Source organism: Marmota marmota, unplaced genomic scaffold (genome assembly GCF_001458135.2).
Source record: "Marmota marmota marmota unplaced genomic scaffold, marMar, whole genome shotgun sequence".
NCBI lineage: Eukaryota > Metazoa > Chordata > Mammalia > Rodentia > Sciuridae > Marmota > Marmota marmota.
The window spans coordinates 402,931-421,903 of NW_026000256.1; the positions used below are offsets into that span (position 1 = coordinate 402,931).

The 18,973-nt window shown below is 54.2% G+C and overlaps 2 protein-coding genes across 4 annotated transcripts in view; one reads left to right on the top strand and one right to left on the bottom strand.

The window, feature by feature from the left end:
- Positions 1 to 6: 6 nt before the first annotated feature.
- Slc6a8 (solute carrier family 6 member 8) lies at positions 7 to 8,736 on the top strand. 2 transcript variants are annotated; one of them, XM_015506993.1, is made up of 13 exons: positions 7 to 27; positions 1,629 to 1,760; positions 2,578 to 2,827; positions 3,237 to 3,369; positions 4,792 to 4,926; positions 5,017 to 5,120; positions 5,216 to 5,340; positions 5,945 to 6,057; positions 6,168 to 6,305; positions 6,385 to 6,487; positions 6,580 to 6,680; positions 6,755 to 6,925; positions 7,208 to 8,736. In XM_015506993.1, the coding sequence occupies exons 2-13, from the start codon at positions 1,712 to 1,714 to the stop codon at positions 7,346 to 7,348; spliced, it is 1,563 nt and encodes a 520-aa protein (XP_015362479.1). In that variant the 5' UTR covers positions 7 to 27; positions 1,629 to 1,711; the 3' UTR covers positions 7,349 to 8,736. The 2 variants fall into 2 exon arrangements, with proteins under 2 accessions (XP_015362479.1, XP_048652708.1); XM_048796751.1 differs by lacking the exon at positions 7 to 27 and adding an exon at positions 345 to 363.
- A 4,379-nt stretch (positions 8,737 to 13,115) lies between these two features.
- Bcap31 (B cell receptor associated protein 31) overlaps positions 13,116 to 18,973 on the bottom strand; it is a 28,069-nt gene continuing 22,211 nt past the window's right edge. For both annotated transcript variants that reach the window (XM_048796752.1, XM_015506964.2), the window contains exons 5-8: positions 16,638 to 16,773; positions 15,648 to 15,771; positions 14,615 to 14,715; positions 13,116 to 13,528 (exon numbers count right to left, since the gene is read on the bottom strand). In XM_048796752.1, the coding sequence (XP_048652709.1) occupies positions 13,490 to 13,528; positions 14,615 to 14,715; positions 15,648 to 15,771; positions 16,638 to 16,773 (400 nt within the window). In that variant the 3' untranslated portion in view covers positions 13,116 to 13,489. The remainder of the gene's footprint in view (positions 13,529 to 14,614; positions 14,716 to 15,647; positions 15,772 to 16,637; positions 16,774 to 18,973) is intronic.

Genomic DNA, 18,973 nt, shown 5'->3' on the forward strand with positions numbered 1-18,973 from the left:
CCTACCTGTGCTACAAGAACGGCGGAGGTAAGCGCCCCCGCCCCGCTTCATCCCCGCTCCTCGCCGCGGCCCCTCCCCAGCCTGCCGCCGGCCCATCGAAGCGGAGGGGCGAAGTCCAGGGGGTGGGGAGGCCCCCCAGGGTGCACGGAGGCCGAGGTGCCCCTCGCCGGCTGGGCCGCTGGGTGGCACAGCTCGGTGGCCTCCACCCCCCTCGCCAGTCATGTGCCTGGCACTGTGGGGGGAGGCGGCCGGCAAGCCTCCTGCCGAACTGAGGAGCTGTCCCCCAGACTCCCAGCTGAGGCCCAGAGCGATTGGTCACTGAGATGGGAAGGGGAAGCCTGCCCACTAGAGGGGCTCCAAGAGGTGAGGAGTCCTGGCTGCCCCCACGGATCAGACACAAATGGCACATTGTGTGGGCCCCCCACGTGTGCACACACGAACACACACACACAATGGGCCACTCTGTCCCTCCCCCATGTCCTCCCCTCCCCTCCCTTCTCTTCTCTTACATTCCCTCCCCTCCCCTCTGGCCTGGGCCTGGAGCACTGGGTGCCTGAGCCAGGCTTGGGAAGCCTGTGGCCTGGCCCGCCTGGCGCCTCCGCTGGACACACCGGCATGCACACCCCATGCCCATCCGCTGAAGCCCAGCTTAGCAACAGTGATGGACACACATGTGTCCTGTGACTGCAAAGCAGCACTGGGTCGCTGGGAAGTAGAGCAACTATGTGATGGGTGGGAAACTGAGGCCCAGAGGGAAGGCCTTTGCCCAAGGTCACACACAAGAAGGATGCTGGGACTAGGAGCCTGGCAGGCTGCAGTTAACTTGGCCAGTGAATAGTGGAGAAAGCTGAGCCAGGAGCAAGTGTAGTAGAGAGAAGTAGGGGGGAGTGGGCAGGGACTGCTGGTACCCAGCTCCCCTTCTGCCACCTACCCAGCCTACTGATAGCCTATCTCTGACTATACCCTGCCTGCCTCCTCCAGAGCCTGGCTCACTGGAGCTTGCTGTGCTTAACTTGGTCCCTTTCCTCCACCTGTCCTCCTCTGTCCTTGTACACAGACACCCCCAACAGCAAAGGACCGCCACCCACTCACCCCCTCCTTGTCTTTGGACAAGCCCCCAGGCCTGACCACATGTCTTCGCCATTCCTCCAGCTGCTGCCCGGCAAGCAAAACTGGCACAAGGGATGGCCTGCATGCATGAGTGCATGTCCTCCATGCCCATTAGGTCACTCTAGGTGTCCAGGGGGATGGAACCTCCATGGATATGGCCCACACAGGGACTGGGCTGTAATGGCCAGGGGAAGCTATAGTCCCTCCTCTCAACAGATCCAGAACCCACCCCCAAAGACTGTTCACCTTGGGCTTCTGAGTCAGCGACCATCCGTGCACTGATTCACCCAGTGGGAAGTTATGGGACCCGAGTAGAGGCCAGAGCTGGGGCTCCACCTGGATTTCCTAGGGCTTCTGAAGTCTGGGTTAGCCAGCTGGGCCTGGATAGGCTGGCTGACAAATTTCGATCTGCTTCTGGCTTGGGGCTACCCTGTGCCAGTGCCCATGGTCTTCGTGGGGTACTGAGAGGTGTTGTTGTGGTCTGTCTTCTGAACCCCGTCCCATGGCTCTTTCCCCAGGTGTGTTCCTTATTCCCTATGTCCTCATTGCCCTGGTCGGAGGAATCCCCATTTTCTTCCTGGAGATCTCACTGGGCCAGTTCATGAAGGCCGGCAGCATCAACGTCTGGAACATCTGTCCTTTATTCAAAGGTGAGCAGCCCTGGGCCAGTTCCTATCCTCCCCCCAGGGACTCCTCCCCTTTCCCATTATTAGGGTGAGGGCTAGGGAACAGAGCACATTGGCACCCACTTGAGATCTTGTTCTGTCCTGGCCTGGGGACAGGTGATGGCCCCCAGTCTCAAGGGACAATATGAAGGATGTGCAGACCATATAGCAAACTTGGGGAGACCGGGGACAGGACCTGCTGTACATGCTTGGTTTATTAGGGAGGTCTTACTATTGTTATTGAGGAAGCAGGGCATGGACAGGGGAAGTAACTTGCCCAGTTGTCCACTGAGGGAGGATGACTATCTCCCATGTTGCCTCAGGTTACTAAAAATCTCCCCCAGCTGTTATGTACTGGAGGCTGCTGGGAGGCCAGGTGGAGGCTTGCCTCCAGTAACCACAGTGGTGGCAGTGGGACCTAGGAGAGGGGCCAGGTACCCGAAGCTGGAGAATTGACAGACTAGTGACCAGATGGGGCAGGAGGGGAGGGTTCCACCTTGGCTCTGGAGTGGATGGGGGAGATGAAGAACAGAAGGTGGACAAGGAGCAGGGGGAGTGTTGATGGGGGACACACTGGGGAGGTGGCACACTGTTGGGACACACAGGGGGGCTCCGGGTGCTCGGAGAAGTCTATGGAGCACAATGGCACAGGCCCTGGGAGGATAGGGGAAGGGGAGGATGTGGACACAGGGAGCAGTTCTTAGGGGCTCAGCAGCCCTGGAAAGGGAGCAGAGCAAATGGGGGTGCCAGGAGGTAGCCAGAAAAGAACCCACATGTAAAGGAAGCCCTGGCTCACCCTCAGGCCTGGGCTATGCCTCCATGGTGATCGTCTTCTACTGCAACACCTACTACATCATGGTGCTGGCCTGGGGCTTCTATTACCTGGTAAAGTCCTTCACTACCACTCTGCCCTGGGCCACGTGTGGCCACACCTGGAACACTCCTGACTGTGTGGAGATATTTCGCCACGAAGACTGTGCCAATGCCAGCCTGGCCAATCTCACATGTGACCAGCTTGCTGATCGTCGGTCCCCTGTCATCGAGTTCTGGGAGTGAGTCTGGTGCCCCATCCCATCCCTACAGTCCCCCACAGGTAGTCCAGTCCTGTGGAAACATAGCCAGGGATGCAGGAACAGCCACTCCAGGCCCTGCCTCTCCCTGTTCTAGAGGAGTATCCAGGCCTGCTACTGGGGGTGGTGGGGCTTGCTCCTTCAGTGACACTTGTCACTGTTCTTGCACCAGACCCACTTGGTGAGGGAGCTGGGGTTTCGTGTATGCAGGGGGTGTGGGTGGGGTCAGCTGGCAGCACACAAGCCGGGGGCTGCCAAGCTCCAGGCACATTACAAGACCTGGACCAGGGTCTGTAGGTGGGACAGAGGAGCCACCATTCCTGGGGGCATATCCCATCCACTATGCCCTCTGCTGGCAGGGCCCACAGGTGTCCTCCTTCTCTTCCCCTAGGAACAAAGTCTTGAGGCTCTCTGCAGGGCTGGAGGTGCCAGGGGCCCTCAACTGGGAGGTGACCCTATGTCTGCTGGCCTGCTGGGTCCTGGTCTACTTCTGTGTGTGGAAGGGAGTCAAGTCAACAGGAAAGGTACAGCTGGATGTGGGCAGGGTGGGGCCAGCATTGCCCTGGGAGAGGTGTGTCCCTGCAAGGACATTACAAAATGGGGTGTCCAGCCAGGCACAGTGGTGCATGCCTGTATTCCCAGTGGCTCAGGAGGCTGAGACAGGAGGGTCGTGAGTTCACAGCCAGCCTCAGCAACTTAACAAGGCACTAAGTAACTCAGTGAGATGCTGTCTCAAAATAAAATACAAAATAGGGCTGGGGGTGTGGCTCAGTGGTTGAGTGCCCCTGAGTTCAATTCCCAGTACCAAAAAAAAAAAAAAAAAAAGGAGGATGTCCAGACTGGAACTGAGGACTAAGGAAAGGAGAGGTCCTTAAATCCAGACCACTTTATCACACCCCATCACAGGATATTCCATCCTACCCTCCCAATCCAGGGAGCAGCAGCCTTCACTCCGGAGGGGAAAGGCCCATGCAGTAGCTGCTCCTTCCTTCCCTGTGCCCATCCTCTGTCCCCACCCTCACATTCTTTCCCTCTTTAGTTCCTTTATTCCTTCCTCACTGCCTCAGCCTGTTTCTATGGTCTGGGTGGACCTGGTCTATGGTTTCCAGTGCTGAGGGCCCGGAGGGAAATCTTCACACACTTCCTCCTTCAGGGGTTGTCAGGTCATGGAGACCAATGCATGAACAGATACATAATAGGACAGTGTGTCACTGTGGGAAACGGCCAGGTCAGTCCCTGGAGGGTAGGACTGGATGCATTCACAGTAGGGTCCCCAGAGCTTGGATACTGGGCAAGGAAGCAGAGGCCTTTGCTGTCCCTTTCTCTAAAAAGTACAGGGGATGAAACCCAGGTTCTTTATATTTAATAGGCAAGTGCTTTACCTCTGAGCCACACCTTTTCCCCTTTCCCTTTCCTTTCTGTGTGGCCCAGTTAGAATCCTCAACTAGTAAGGACCCTACCTCTGTACAGAGGATGACCTGGAGTTTGAGGCCCCACAGGGCTCTGAGAGGGACATGGCTTGTTACCCCATGCTACACTGCCAGCATTAGACTCCTTGCTCATTCATCCCCACACCCCAACACCTTCCCAATCTTGCATGGACAAACCCCAGAAGCTGCCTCAATTCTGATCCTCAGGACTGAGTGCACATGGGCTCACTCACTCCCTGTGAGCGCCCTTCCCTGCAAGACATTAGATGTGCCTAAGGATCCTCCTCTGTAAGAGCCACGGTCTAGTCTCTCCCCTCCCTCTGCAGCTGGCCTGTGCTTGCTGTAGAGCTGCCCAGGCCTCTGTCTTCCCTCAGGGGAGCCCTAGCTCTGAGAAGAATGGGGCACCAGTGCTCACCCTCCCTCTGAGCACAAGGGCACACCATGGCTCCCCTGGTCAGATGCCAGGCTCAGGGGGAGGTAGGGGCACAGGCCCTTCTGAACATCCCACCCCTTCAGATCGTGTACTTCACTGCTACATTCCCCTATGTGGTCCTCGTCGTGCTGCTGGTGCGTGGAGTGCTACTGCCTGGGGCCTTGGATGGCATCATCTACTATCTCAAACCTGACTGGTCAAAGCTGGGGTCACCTCAGGTGAGGGGAGGACCTGTGAAGCAATAGGAGTGGGAGATGGTGCTACTGGGCTGGGGCCCTCATGCCCATTCTTTCCTGACCCATCTCCAGGTATGGATAGATGCTGGGACCCAGATTTTCTTCTCTTACGCCATCGGCCTGGGGGCCCTCACAGCCCTGGGCAGCTATAACCGCTTCAACAACAACTGTTACAAGTAAGCACCACAGCCCAGGCCCACCTCTGTCCTCCCTTGCCTGGGAGCACCAGGAGATCTAACCAGTCTACTCCGTCCCCCTCTCCACCACCCAGGGATGCCATCATCCTAGCACTCATCAACAGCGGGACCAGCTTCTTTGCTGGCTTTGTGGTCTTCTCCATCCTGGGCTTTATGGCCACAGAGCAGGGCGTGCATATCTCCAAAGTGGCTGAATCAGGTAAAGCCTCAGCTTCTGCCCTCCTCCAGAGCGGCAACACCAACACTGTCCTGATGTATGACATGCAAACACATGCAAACCAGTTCTGAAAAGTGACAGACAAGTTCAGCTGAGCTTGTCAGATTGCTCTGTGCCAGAGGGCAGCAGGCAGAGCCACTGTGAGGCACAGCTGTTTTGGCAGCTCAAGGAACCCCCTTCCACCCTTCAAAAAGGGCCACAGGGTGTGTCTTTGTAGTTGTCCCAGGGCTTCAGGAGGGAAAAAGGGTCTCCTGCAGCCCTGCTGGTTCACCTAGGGGAACCAGAGACCTGTGACAGTGATGGCTGCTGGAACCCAGGGAAAAGCCTGAGCCAGATGCCCCACTTACATGGTGGTGGGGTCCTGCTGAGCCTTCAGACAGTATGAGGTGCCTGCAGGGGCCTGGGTGTGCCTGGCCATGCCTAGAAACAAATGTAATTGGAGGGTGTAGCTCTTGGCCCCTAGGTGCCCAGGCTTTGCCTGTGCCTCTGGTGTCTCTGAAGGCCATGTAAGCAAGAGCATCAAGATAGGTTCAGGGCATGCACAGCTCAGGGGGGTGCCAGCTCACCCTGCACCTTTACTCCTTAGGGCCAGGCCTGGCCTTCATCGCCTACCCCCGGGCTGTCACGCTGATGCCTGTGGCCCCACTCTGGGCTGCTCTGTTCTTCTTCATGCTGCTGCTGCTCGGCCTGGACAGCCAGGTTTGCGGGGTGCTCCAGGACAGGAGCTGGGACTGGTGGGCAGGGGCCTGGAAAACTGGGCAAGAAGTGCTGGTAGGGAGAGGGCTAGGCCTGAGCTGCCCTGGCCACAGTTTGTAGGTGTGGAGGGCTTCATCACCGGCCTCCTCGACCTCCTCCCGGCTTCCTACTACTTCCGTTTCCAAAGGGAGATCTCCGTGGCCCTCTGCTGCGCCCTCTGCTTTGTCATCGACCTCTCCATGGTGACAGATGTGAGTGGGGGCCAGGTGGGGCTGCCAGTGGTCTTCAGCCAATGGCCACCATCTTCCTTAACCTGTCTCCATCCCCCAGGGTGGGATGTATGTCTTCCAGCTGTTTGACTACTACTCAGCCAGTGGCACCACCCTGCTCTGGCAGGCCTTCTGGGAGTGTGTGGTGGTAGCCTGGGTGTATGGTAAGTCTGGGCCAAGGGCCGGGCTGGGATATGAGGTAAGGTGGGGGCAGGTGGTCTCCAGCTCTGGGCCCTGTTGCTTTGCCCAACCCCAGGAGCTGATCGCTTCATGGATGACATTGCCTGTATGATTGGGTACCGACCTTGCCCCTGGATGAAATGGTGCTGGTCCTTCTTTACCCCGCTGGTCTGCATGGTAAGGGCTGGGAAAGGCTGGGCAGGTAAGGCAGTATGGAGAGCCACGCTGACTGCAGGTGTCCATGTCCACAGGGTATCTTCATCTTCAATGTTGTGTACTATGAGCCGCTGGTCTACAACAATACCTACGTGTACCCGTGGTGGGGCGAGGCCATGGGCTGGGCCTTTGCACTCTCCTCCATGCTGTGTGTGCCCCTCTACCTGCTGGGCTGTCTCCTCAGGGCCAAGGGAACCATGGCAGAGGTAAGACCCATTCCAACCCTCCCTCCAGGTGATCAACCTGAAGATTGGCCACCTTGGGCTAGGGGTGATGGCAGGGGAACAGGGCCCACATCTAGCTTCCTTCCCTCTGAGGAAAATACCCACCCATCCCTGTTTTCTGGTGCAGAGACTGAAGCTTTGAAGGGTACCCTTGGAGGAGGAGCCCTAATTTAGTGGCAGGTGGTAGAAATTGGAGAGAGGCAGAAACCATTGCATGGGGAGTAGTGACCCTTGGGGGTGCTCAATATGTCTTCCTCTCCACAGCGCTGGCGGCACCTGACCCAGCCTATCTGGGGCCTCCACCATTTGGAGTACAGAGCTCAGGATGCAGATGTCAGGGGCCTGACCACCCTGACTCCAGTGTCCGAGAGCAGCAAAGTTGTCGTGGTGGAGAGTGTCATGTGACGGGCAACCCCAGCTCATATCACCAGCTCATCCTCTGGTAGCCATAGCAGCCCCTGCTTTAGCCCCCACCCCACCCCTCCAGGGGGCTTGCCTTTCCCTGACAAGTTTTGGGGTCTGCCTGGGGGGAGGGGAGGAAGCACCTTGAGTGCTAAAATAACTTTTTTCCATTTTTAATAAAACGCCAAAAATATCACAACCCACCAAAAATAGATGCCTCTCCCCCCAACCTCTGGGCCCTAGCCAAGCTGGTCCATGTGTTGCTCCCAGGCCCAGCCTCCCAACTCTCCTCTCAGTGTCCAGGACCCATCTCCTACCCCTGCTAGGCCCATCCTGCCCCCATCCCTAGGCTCTGCTCTGTTAAACATCCTTGGGTGGCCCCTCACCCCCAGAAGCAGCAGTGGTAGCTTGGGGAACAGGAGGGAAGGGGGAGGCAGGATGGGGGGGAGGGGTGTGCAGGGGATCCTAGGTGAATGTTTAAGCTGGACTGCACCCCTCTCCCCACCCCTATCCCTGTTCTAGAAGCTTAGAGAGCCAGCCAGCAATGGAACCTTCTGGTTCCTGCGCCAATTGCCACCAATATCAATTGTGTGAGCTTGGGTCCGAGTGCACGTGTGAGTGTAGAGGATGTGTAGATCTCTCTTAGCGAATACCAGATGTTAACTGTGCCTCTGGGCAGCAGAGGCTTGTATTTTGCACATTTTATAAAAACTTGAGGAGTGAGATTTCTGCTTGTATATTTCTAAAAAGAGAGCCCTAACCGTCCCCTCTCCTTACCACTCCCTTCCCTCTCAGCCCATCCTTCCTCTTGCCCCTAGCCAAGGAGTGTGAATTTATAGATCTAATTTTCATAGGCAAAACAAAAGCTTCAAGCTGTTTGAGCGTGTGAGTCTGTTGAGTGGATGTGCGTGTGTGGCCCCCAGCCCCACACTGGGGTGGGAAAGTGCATGGTGGGGGCCTCAAAGGTGTCCCCATACTGCTCCTTTGTCCCCAAGTCTGGGAGGGGGAGGCTGCAGCACTCTGTCCCAGGATCTGGGGCTGCTCACTTGGCATGCTCCGGCTTGCCCACACCCTGCTCCCTGGGCTGGGCTCCATTGCAGGGATCATCCATGGGCACAGCCCAGGGAAGGGATCCCGGGCACAGCTCCCACTTCCAAGCTTAAGGCTGATGCACTTTCCACATCTTGAGTCTTCCGTGTAGCAGCTTTAACCCACCTCTGTGTCCCATCTAGCCCAAAATGGCTTAGTGGCCCCTAGAAAGGCTTACCCCACCCAGAGACCTAGGCTGGAGGAGTGGGGCTGAGTGAGGGCACAGGGCTGCAGGGACGTTCTTACTGTGCTAAAAAGCCACTGCAAACATAGCAATAAAAACACGTCATTTTCCAAAGCTGGCTCCTGCTTCTGCCTCTGCTTCTCTGAAAGGGGGGTCTGGCTTGGGATGCAAGAGATATAGGGGGCTTCCCTCCAGCTCTAGCTGCTGCCTTCCGCAAGGACCTGTTCTGAAGGTTTTGCACCCAGCACCGTTCCAGGAGCTGGGAATAGAGCAAGAAAGGAAGCTGCAGAAAGCCTCAGCCCCCTGGATCCAGTGTACACAAGGGAAGAGGGTAATGGTCATCTCAGGAGCATATCCAGTAGAGGATGGGTGTATAACCATGCCACTGGAATTTTGAATTCAAGAGGTTGCCCAAGAATGTGTCACAGAGCAGGTGACCTAAGATCTGAAGAAAGTGAGGGGTGGTACTTGGACCCAAGTGGTAGTAGTCATGGAGGGGTATAACATCTTCAGATTGGTGTCTACTTTGAGGGCAGGGCCGGCAATTCTGGGATGCAGAATTGAATAGTCAAGGAGGACACCAGATATTCTGAGCCACAGGAAGACTGGCATTGCCAGGTCCTGCAATGGGGATGATTGGGAGTTGGCTTTGGGTGTGTCATCCAGGAAGTGTCATCCAAGTGGAGATGTCTAGTTGGCAGCTGGACACCAGAATGTGCAGTTATGGAAAGTCTGGCCTGAGTATCCATGGGTTCACAGTAGGGGGTGAGGTGGATAGGTATAGAGGGAGACAGGGCCCAAGCACAGGGTCCTAGGCCACCCTGCAAGTTTCATAGAGGAGAAAATGGCCTGCTCTGCTGGCTACTGCTCCTGGTCAAGGAATACAGTGCTAAAGCACTTGCTGGTTCTGGCAATGAGATCATGGAGACCTGGACAAGAGGTTTGGGGGAGGAGCCTTACTGCATTGGGATTAACAAGGGGGTGGAAGGAACCAAAGTGTCCGGAGACATATGAATGGATAAAGTTTGGTATGTCCATAAAATAGAATATTATTTCACCTCAAAGAGTAAGAAAATTCTGGCTGGGTGCTATGGTATGCACCTGTAATCTCAGCAGCTCGGGAGGCTGAGGCAGGAGGATCCTGAGTTCAAAGCCAGCCTCAGCAATGGTGAGGTGCTAAGCTACTCAGCGAGACCCTGTCTAAATAAAATACAAAATAGAGCTGAGGATGTGGCTCAGAGGTCAAGTGCCCCTGAGTTCACTCCCCAGTACCCACCCCCCTACCCCCCAAAAAAGAAAATTCTGACACATGCTTCAACATGGATAACCCTTGAGAACATGATGCTCGGTGAAATGAGCCAGTCACAAAAGGGCAAACACTGCATGATTCCTCTCACAGGAGGTCCCTACAGCAGCCAAATCCATAGAGACAGAGTAGAATGGTAGGTGCCAGAGGCTGGGGGGAGGGTAATGGGGCCTTAGTGTCTAACAGGGACAAGGTTTCAATGCAGGAAGATGAGCAATTCTGGAGACAGATGGTGGCAATAGAAGCAGAATGTGGATGTGTTTAATACCACTGGACTATGTGTGCAATTAAAAATGGAGATGATGGTGGAACCAACCTAGATGCCCTTCAATAGATGAATGGATAAAAAAAAAAATGTGGCATTTATACACAATGGAGTATTACTCAGCACTAAAAAATGACAAAATCATGGCATTTGCAGGGAAATGGATGGCATTAGAGCAGATTATGCTAAGTGAAGCTAGCCAATCCCTAAAAAACAAATGCCAAATGTCTTCTTTGATATAAGGAGGGCAACTAAGAACAGAGCAGGGAGGAAGAGCATGAGAAGAAGATTACCATTAAACAGGGACAAGAGGTGGGAGGGAAAGGGAAAGAGAAGGGAAATTGCATGGAAATGGAAGGAGACCCTCATTGTTATACAAAATTACATATAAGAGGAAGTGAGGGGAAAGGGAAAAAAACAAGAGAAATGAGTTACGATAGATGGGGTAGAGAGAGGGGAGGGGAGGGGAGGGGGGATAGGAAGGGCAGCAGAATACAACAGACACTAATATGACAGTATGTAAAAACGTGAATGTGTAACCGATGTGATTCTGCAATCTGTATACGGGGTAAAAATGGGAGTTCATAATCCATTCGAATCAAATGTATGAAATATGATATGTCAAGAACTATGTAATGTTTTGAACAACTAACAATAAAAAACAAAACAAAAAATGGAGATGATAATGTTTTCTGTTATATATGAATAACATTCCACTGGGCACAGTGGCACACATCTATAATCCTAGTGACTCAGGAGGCTGAGGCAGGAGAATCACAAGTTCAGGGGACAGCCTGGGCAACTTGGTGACTCTGTATCAAAAATAAAATTTAAAAATGGATAGGGGTGTAGCTCAGTGGCACAGTACTTTCCCAGTATGCATGAGGCTGTGGGTTTACTCTCCAGTACAACGCCCCCACCACCCCCTGCCAAAAAAAAAAGCAAAGGGAGGCAGAGAATAATCAGTTCAGACAGGTGCTCAGAGGGATGGGACATTCAACACATGCAGAAGGCAGCCTTCAATAAGCGTGTGGCACCATGGGCAGGAGGGAAGCCAGGAAGCCCCAGTTTTGTCATGTGCAGAATGGGAAGCACAGTCTTCAGGTAGGCAAGTGGGAGCCTGCACAGCCTCCCTGCCATCTTTCTCCTCAGCAGTTTCCCAGTTCCCCTCTCCACAGAACCCCTGCCTGCTCACTGCTCCCCAATTGCCACCTTTTCTTCCACAGCTGCAAAGGCCCTAAGTGTGCGTTAGATCTCTCCCAGGGTGTCCTAGGCCCTATATACTGTGCCTAACCAACTCCACCCATCAGAAGGAGCCAACAGCCAGTGTCACCCTCAGGGCCCCACCCAACCCCTGCCAGGCTTACATCAACTTCCGAACAGCTCTCAGCAGCAAAGTTTTTTGCCTGGGTAAGAATCCTGGTCTGCTGTTCTCGCCTTCAGGCCAAATGCCCTCCAAGCCACATGCCACAATGCCAAAGACACAGAAAACAGTGACATCACAAAAAGGCAATTTCACAGAGGTGTGCCATTTAAACTGGATTCTGCAGTAGCAGACAGGTGCCATTTACTCGGGAATCTGCTCCCTCCCTAGGGGTCAGGACATGGAAATCAACAAGAGCTCTTAGTTCTCAAGTCTCTTGAAGTATAGTGGGAGACATGGGTGGGAAAATGGAGTGCTACAGCACCTTCTGTCCCATTAGATGACATGCCTCAGAAGCTAGGGCACAGAGGGGCTGTGCCAGGGCCAGGGTGGAACAGCAGGAGAAGCTGTCTGGACTTCAGCCTGTTGAAACATAGGCAAGCTTGGGGAGGCCCAAAGGAGTCCAGGAACACTTCCTGGAAAAGTGGACTAGCCCTAAGCCTTGGCATATCAATCAGAGGGTGTCACTTGAATGCCCCCTCTCCCCATGGCTACCACCTCTTAGACTGCTGAGAAAGGGCTGGGGCCCTTCCCAAGGCAGCCACGCTCTGAGCACAGGGAAGGGTGAGAGGGTGAGGGAAAAGGTAGCCGCTGCCCTGGGCCCAAACTAGGCAGGCAAGAGTGGGAACACACAGCTGACCATCAGCCATCCTGCCAGTGTTAACATCTATAGGGATCACCCTGATTCCAAGACATGTACCTCCAACCTGCACACCAACCCTTCCACCCAATCCTCACAGATATCAGGCATGGCAGGCACCCTGCAAAGGGAGGAGGTTGGGGACAGAGGACAAGCACCTCATTGGACATAGGCTCTTTCTTGTGCCCTCTTGGAGAGAAGTTCAGCTGCAGGCTAACCCTGCATTAGGGTCTGCTCTGGGAAAGCCACGGGGGAACCACCAGCAAGCCAATGCACAGTGTCAAGCCTGTGCCCAGTGTGTCCTCAAGGCTGGGGTCAGCAGAGAGGCCCCAACCCATTCACAGCCCATCTCTACTGCCTCACTCTGCCCTGGGCCAGCTCTAGGTCACTACCAAGGACAAGTCTCCTCTCCCAGTCTGCATTAGTCAGAGGTCATGCTGCAAACCTTCAGGAGGGGGTAGGGCAGGGAGTGACTGGTGGCATTCTGCCACGTTGTATCTGTCCCAACTGCGATGAACAGGAACTCAGAGAAGGCAGGCAAGTTTGCCATCAGGAAGTCCTGCCGGTTTACCAAGCTTCCCAAGCTCCTAGGATGGCTGCCAACCCCCAGGGAGACTGGCAGGACAGACACTCCCCAAGAGCCATAAAGTGAGGCCTGTCTAGGCCTGGGGGAGAAGGGGGAAGGGCAGAGAGGGCAGGACCTTTAAGGGCAAGTGTGAGCCTGGCCTTCGGGGCTGGAAGCAACTGAAGGAAATGAAGGGTGCTGCACAGAGACCATGCCATGCCTTCCTGGCTGCTCTGGAGTGGCAAGGGGAGGTAGCAGTCCTCCCAGCAGCCCCAGTTACACACAAGTACCACACATACATGATAATAACCTTTATTGCCTCAGGAGAACTAGATGGCCTGCTTCACAGAACTCCTGCAGGACTACAGAGCACACAAACATGGCAAAACAAAGGGGCTCAACTTGGGCTGGTCACAAGTGCCCTCTACACTCCTAAGAGTGGAAACAGCCCAGCAGGGCAGGACAACAGCAAACTCAATCTTGAATGAGCGACAATCAAGGCCCCTGTGATATGCAGGCAAGGTGAAAGGGGCCTAAATGAGCTATTGGTTGTGGAAGGCAATGAGGCAAGCAGAGGGAGAGAACCGAAGTACCAGAGGAGAGGCTGGGCTCCCAGGAAGCAGCACACAGGCCAGGTGGAAGCCAGCTGCAGGCAGAGAAGGAGGCAGGCCCTCACTCCTCCTTCTTATCCGTCGGACCATCTACTGAGGCCTGAAAAGAAACAGAAACCCCAAAGCAGTAGATTGGCAGTGCCCATTCCTCCCCTTCAGCCTCTAGCCCTACATGTGCCCAGAGGCTCAGCCTGGTTCCCTTCTCCCATAAATGACAGGTACACAGGCAAGCAAGGTGCCCCACCCTTGACAGCACCCAAAGGCTTGCCAGGGTGGAGGACTGCCAGGACTACTGAGGTTCTCCAGCTGGGGGAGCAGCTGGAGGCCTCCATTATGGTTTTTATAGCAGCTGGACCAGAACCAGGATCTCCTCTCTCTCAGACAAACAGCAAGCTGTTTGTTTCAAGTCCTGATTCAGGCTGTTCCCAACTCTGCATACCTTCCACAGATCCTCTCAAAACCCAAGTCCTTCCCAGAGAGCCTGTCCTACACTGAGGGTATGGATCCCCGCTATGGGGCTTACCCCTTTTCCTTGCCCACTGTGGTACCTAAGCTTTGACTGCCAAGCACCAAGGCAAGCTATTTGAACACTAGGGTGTTTACCTGGCCCTATAGCCCAACTTCCAAACCATCTAAGATCCAGCTGCACCTGGAGTTCCCAGGCTAGCCTGAGGACTTAGCCCAGACCTGCAGTGGCAGACAATGGCAGCAACTAGTACATAATTAGTGGCCTTCAAGACTTTCTCCCCAACCTCAAGGGAAAGGTAGCCAGCAGCAGGTCCCACTGTTTGACCTGCATTATCTATTCTTGATGGGGCCCCATACCATGGGCTGGGGTGGTCTGAAAGGTAAGGAGTAGCCCCTCTTGAGAGCCCTGAGGTTGAGCTCAAGAGGAAGGCCCAGAGCAGAGAGCCAACCTACCATGGAGGGCCACCTCAGCAGGTGTCCACCATTCACTGCCAGGCCACACCCCACCATGAAGGGTTCTAGCTGCTGGGTCTGCTCTGGGCCCAGACTTAGCAGCAAAGGAAGCAGGAAGAGGAAGCTTACCACTGGCTGGTCACCTAGACTTCTAGCAGGACCTTTTGGGCAGAGGCAACAGACTCCTCCATACATAGAGGGACTAACTCTGCTACAAGGCCCTAACTCTAACCCATATCTGACAGGCATAGGCACAGACACTGACCTGCAGCTTGGCATGCTCCTCCAGCAGGCGGTCATACTCCTTGGTAAGGCCCTCAGACTGCTTGCGCATGGCCAGAGCCTCATTTTCAGCTTTCTCTAGTTCTGAAAATGATAGAAATGAGGAAGACAGAAAGAAATTAAAGGACTGGGACCAGGGAGGAAAAACCTACTTGCTGAAGACAGAGGACACTGCCGGCAGTCTCTTGGGCAATCACTTCTGTTTCTAAATAAAACCCCTCTCTCTGCCTTTATAGCCCCCAGAGGATAGATGAAGAAAACAGCTAGATGAAGGAAAAAAAATACAAAGAAACTCCTTGGTTCTTTTAAAGAAGAGAACCCCAGAGCCTCTCAGCAGGGGTGACCTTCAGGGACACCTGAGAGTGAGAAAAATCCTAGACTCAAAGAAAGAACCCCTAATGATGATGACACCTTAGCATGAAGACACAGCCAAAGCATGTGAAGTACAGGCACTCTGGACTGTTGGAGGGTATGAAGGGGGAGATGCCAGTTAAGAGCTGACTTAGTCTAAATCATGTACAACCACAAGAATGAGATCTAAATTAGAATTAGTTATACTCCATGTATGCATAATATATCAAAATACACTCTACCGTCAAGCATATCTAAAAATAAAGAAAAAAAGCCAGTTTAGATTATTTAAAAAAAAAAAAAAAAAACCACCATGAATTCCTGTCCATTCCCTGACATTCCTTTCGTTCTCAGCTCCAAAACAACTTTGGGTTCCCCCAGCCTATCTTTCTTGATGGGAAAACCCCCAGCAGACACTGCTATGGCATGTGGGGCAGCTGCCAGAGCTTCTCCAGGGCCAGCTCAAATCACTGAGCCCCACCTAGCTGGGGGCCAAGCTCGGCTGCATTTGGTTTGGCAGACATAAGGGTGCTATGTGTGTTTCCACGCAGATCTTGAGGTTGCATGTGAGGTTTGTTATGAATACTTTGGTATAAAACAGGCAGCAGCAGACAACACAGCTTCCAGGCCTCTAAGGGGTAGAGAACACGGAAGACAACCCTCACTTTGCTTGGTGCTGGCCAACTCATCCTTTAGCTTCTTCAGGTCAGCCTTCAGATTCTTGTTTTCTTCCTTTAGCTTTGCCTCAGCATCCTCAAGATCCAACTTGCCTACATCCATAGCAGCTCCCTGGAAAAAGTATGGAGGGCCCAGGTTACTGGGAGGAAGGGAGGGTGAGGTTCCAGCTCGATCCTCCCCACCAAGCCACAGTTCCTCAAGCTGCCCTGGGCACTTGTCCCTTCAGAAATGTCAACACAGAACTGGGCCACCACTTGCTCCCAGCTTCCAGGCAAAGGCCAGGGTGTGGCTGGCTGCCGAGGAACAGAGAAGGGTCAGTGGAGCCACCTGCTACAGGCTCACAGGCCACATGCCCTGCCTGCCCTGGCCCCTGGCCCCGCTTCCTTCCTCACCAGCAAGACTCAGCAGCTTCACGGGGTTAACTGGTCCCTCCAATGTCTCAGCTTGCTGTCATCTTGAGCTCTCTGCTAGTCATCCCCAACTAACCACTTATCATCCCTTCCTTTCTCCAGGCTCTAGCAGCTCACTTAGCCAATGACCCCAAATTCACCCCTGCCCATCCAGCTACATCCCACTGGTGACTCCTGAGCTTGGCTCACACCTCACCTCCTAACAAGCCTTCAAGGACTTGGCCAACAACCCTGTCCCTGCCTCTTCCCTAGCACTGAAGAATGTTATTGGCCCCTGAGTTCCTGAAGGGTCATGGCTGATAGCCATCTTCTGGAGAATAGAAAGGAGACAGTGGCAGCAATGCCCCGTTCTCTACCTCATCCCTAGGAGCTAGAGGAGGATGTCAGAGTCACCCCGGGTCCTTCTAGCAGGCACACCCTCCCCACTGACAACTTCTCCTTTGCGCTTCTGCCCAACTCTTCAGCTTCTCAGGTAGCAGCAGTCTCACAGAATTCCCAGCCTACTAACAGTGGGAATGTGGCCATGACCCCAAGCATCCCACAGTGGGTGGCAAAGGCAGGACTCACCTTCTTGAGCTGGTCATTTTCTTCCATATACTTCTTTGCTGCCTCACTTGCACTCTCTGCCTGTTTTTTAAAGGCTTCATTGGAGGCCAGAAGTGTGGCCTGCTGGGAGATGAGTGTCACCAAGCGCCTAAGCAGGCTGCAATTGTTTACAAAAAGGGAGAAGTGAGAAAAAATAAGAGAGCAAATTGGCTGGCAAGAATTCCTCTTGGCTGCCCGCCGCCCCAGCCTGCTTCCAGGCTGGACCTGGCTGGCCTCTTATAGGTGTCTCAGGGAGGTTCAAAGTAGGAGCCTGGGGACATCCAGGGCACAGCCTATCTACAGCACAAGGTCCCAGATCAGGGTTTGGACATGCTAGACAAGCCTCAGCACAGTTCTCCTCCCCACAAGGCCGGGCTTGCCTCTGTAAAAGAACAACAGCCAACACACCACACCCAATCCTCTATCTACCTTATAAGGTAGTTACTACGACTGCTCCTACTTTACAGAAGAGGAAACTGAGGTACAGCAGAGTAATGTGCACAGGGTCAAGAGTGAGAAATGGACATGGCTGGAATTTCAGCTTATATCTGTGTTACTCCAAAGCCTGCAATCAAAACCACCATACTTTCTTTATTCTTGGGTCCTGACATGAGGCAGAAAGGACTTTTCTCCCCTCAACCCCTTTTGCAAACCCACCATCCAGGCATCTGTTACATAAAAGATGGGCACAGGTGCCCACTGCCTATCTAAAGCAGAGAGGAAAACAGGTGGCAACTGGTGGCAGACCCCTTTCCAAGTAGTAGGATTGGGCTGGCAGGGAAAGGAAGAAAAAAGATGGGGGTAGGGGTGCTTTCCCCATGTCATGCAAAGGGGCCAAGTCCAGACACAGGCAAGGCGCGTAGAGGCCCAGGGAAAAAGGAAGAAAAGTTGTTTCCCTCAGGGCACTCCAACGAAACGCTCTTGCTCAAAACCTCAGCAGTCTGCTCCTACGCTGTCCTCTCTGGCCCTGCCAGGTCTTGGCATGCTCTGTCAATCTCCACCTGCAGCACAGGTGGGCAAAAACAGGAAAGCAGAGCAGGTGAGCTCTCTCTCTGGCCTGACCCAGGGTTCTCCAGGGCCCTGGCAGAGCCCCTTTCAGGAATGCACAAATGGGATGGAGAGGCCCATGGTTCCTGGTTTGGGGAGAGGCTCCCAGGGGCCCCTGGCAGCACAGGGAGAGCCAGGCCATTGATTCCTGGCAGGACAGGAGAGTTTCCAGTGACATGTGCTCTCTAAAATTAGCATCTGGACCTCGTGGCCTAGGGCTCAGGTTTCCCTGCCTCAGCCCCCAGCTGCCCACCAGTCTGCCCCCCACTGGGTTGGAGCCCTGAAGGTGGAGGGAGCTACTGAGTGCCCCGGGAGCCAGGGAGAAGCCACGCATCTGACTCACAGCAGCATGGCCAGAAGTCATGGAGAGGCCAGAAAGAAAGGCAAGTGTGACTAGTCCCAACCCCCAGTACAGACCTCACTGGCTCCTGAGCAGGTCCCTGTGCTAATGAGGAAGAGGCCCCTCCTCCCAGCTGGAAATGGGGGGAGGGGGCATGTGTGCCACCTGGTGGTAGAGATGGAGCCTGTGGGGACCCAGCATAGACAGGCAGGCAGGACTAAGGGTTACCTCCCCAACCCCCACTCAGGCAGTGCAGGTGGCCACTGGGAATGCCCACGGCTGTTGCCTCAGTTACCCAGGGAAACCAGCAGACTGTGATGACAGCGGCAGTGCAGCAGGGGCCCAGGCTCTTCTCTGTGCTGTCTCAGGCCTTCTCTAGCTATTGAGAAAGTTTCCTGGTTGGGCTACAGCACCCACAGAATCCAGCACAAGACCTGTGCAGTATTCACTCATAATCCCAGCTCTACTGAGCCCCAACAAGGCCTTCGGCTTGCAGCAGTAAACAGTGAATGTTCCCACCACAGGCCCTGGTTCCCTTTCCTCTGGGAGACTATCATAGATGTTCCCCACATGCTGAGCACCCTGGTTCACCTCAGGGCAGACACCCCCATTGTCCACTCCAGCCTGGACAGTTCTCTTCCATAACATCCATTGATTCAACTGTGATTCTGGATAATTCTCCCTGTCCCCACTCCAGTCAAGGCCACCAGCAGGGCCACCAGTGTTCCCCTAACCGCCAGATCCTGTGACCACCCTGAAGACCTCACATTCTGCACTCACATTCTGCAGCATATAGCACTGCTGACAAGTCACCCTCATGATGTCCCCCCAATTTCCATAGCTCCTCTCCTGCCACCCAGTACTCTGCTCCTTGGGGGTCTGCTCTGTACTTCGAACTTCCTTCTTACCAATCTTATACCTGAAAGGTTTT

What these genes read in the sequence shown, in the direction of transcription:
- Slc6a8 (XM_015506993.1), top strand. Translation starts at nt 1,712, where the DNA reads ATGAAGGCCGGCAGCATCAACGTCTGGAACATCTGTCCTTTATTCAAA. An exon ending in TTCAACAACAACTGTTACAA is followed by an intron (nt 5,121 to 5,215) that starts GTAAGCACCACA and finishes TCCACCACCCAG; the next exon opens with GGATGCCATCATCCTAGCAC. An exon ending in TTACCCCGCTGGTCTGCATG is followed by an intron (nt 6,681 to 6,754) that starts GTAAGGGCTGGG and finishes CCATGTCCACAG; the next exon opens with GGTATCTTCATCTTCAATGT.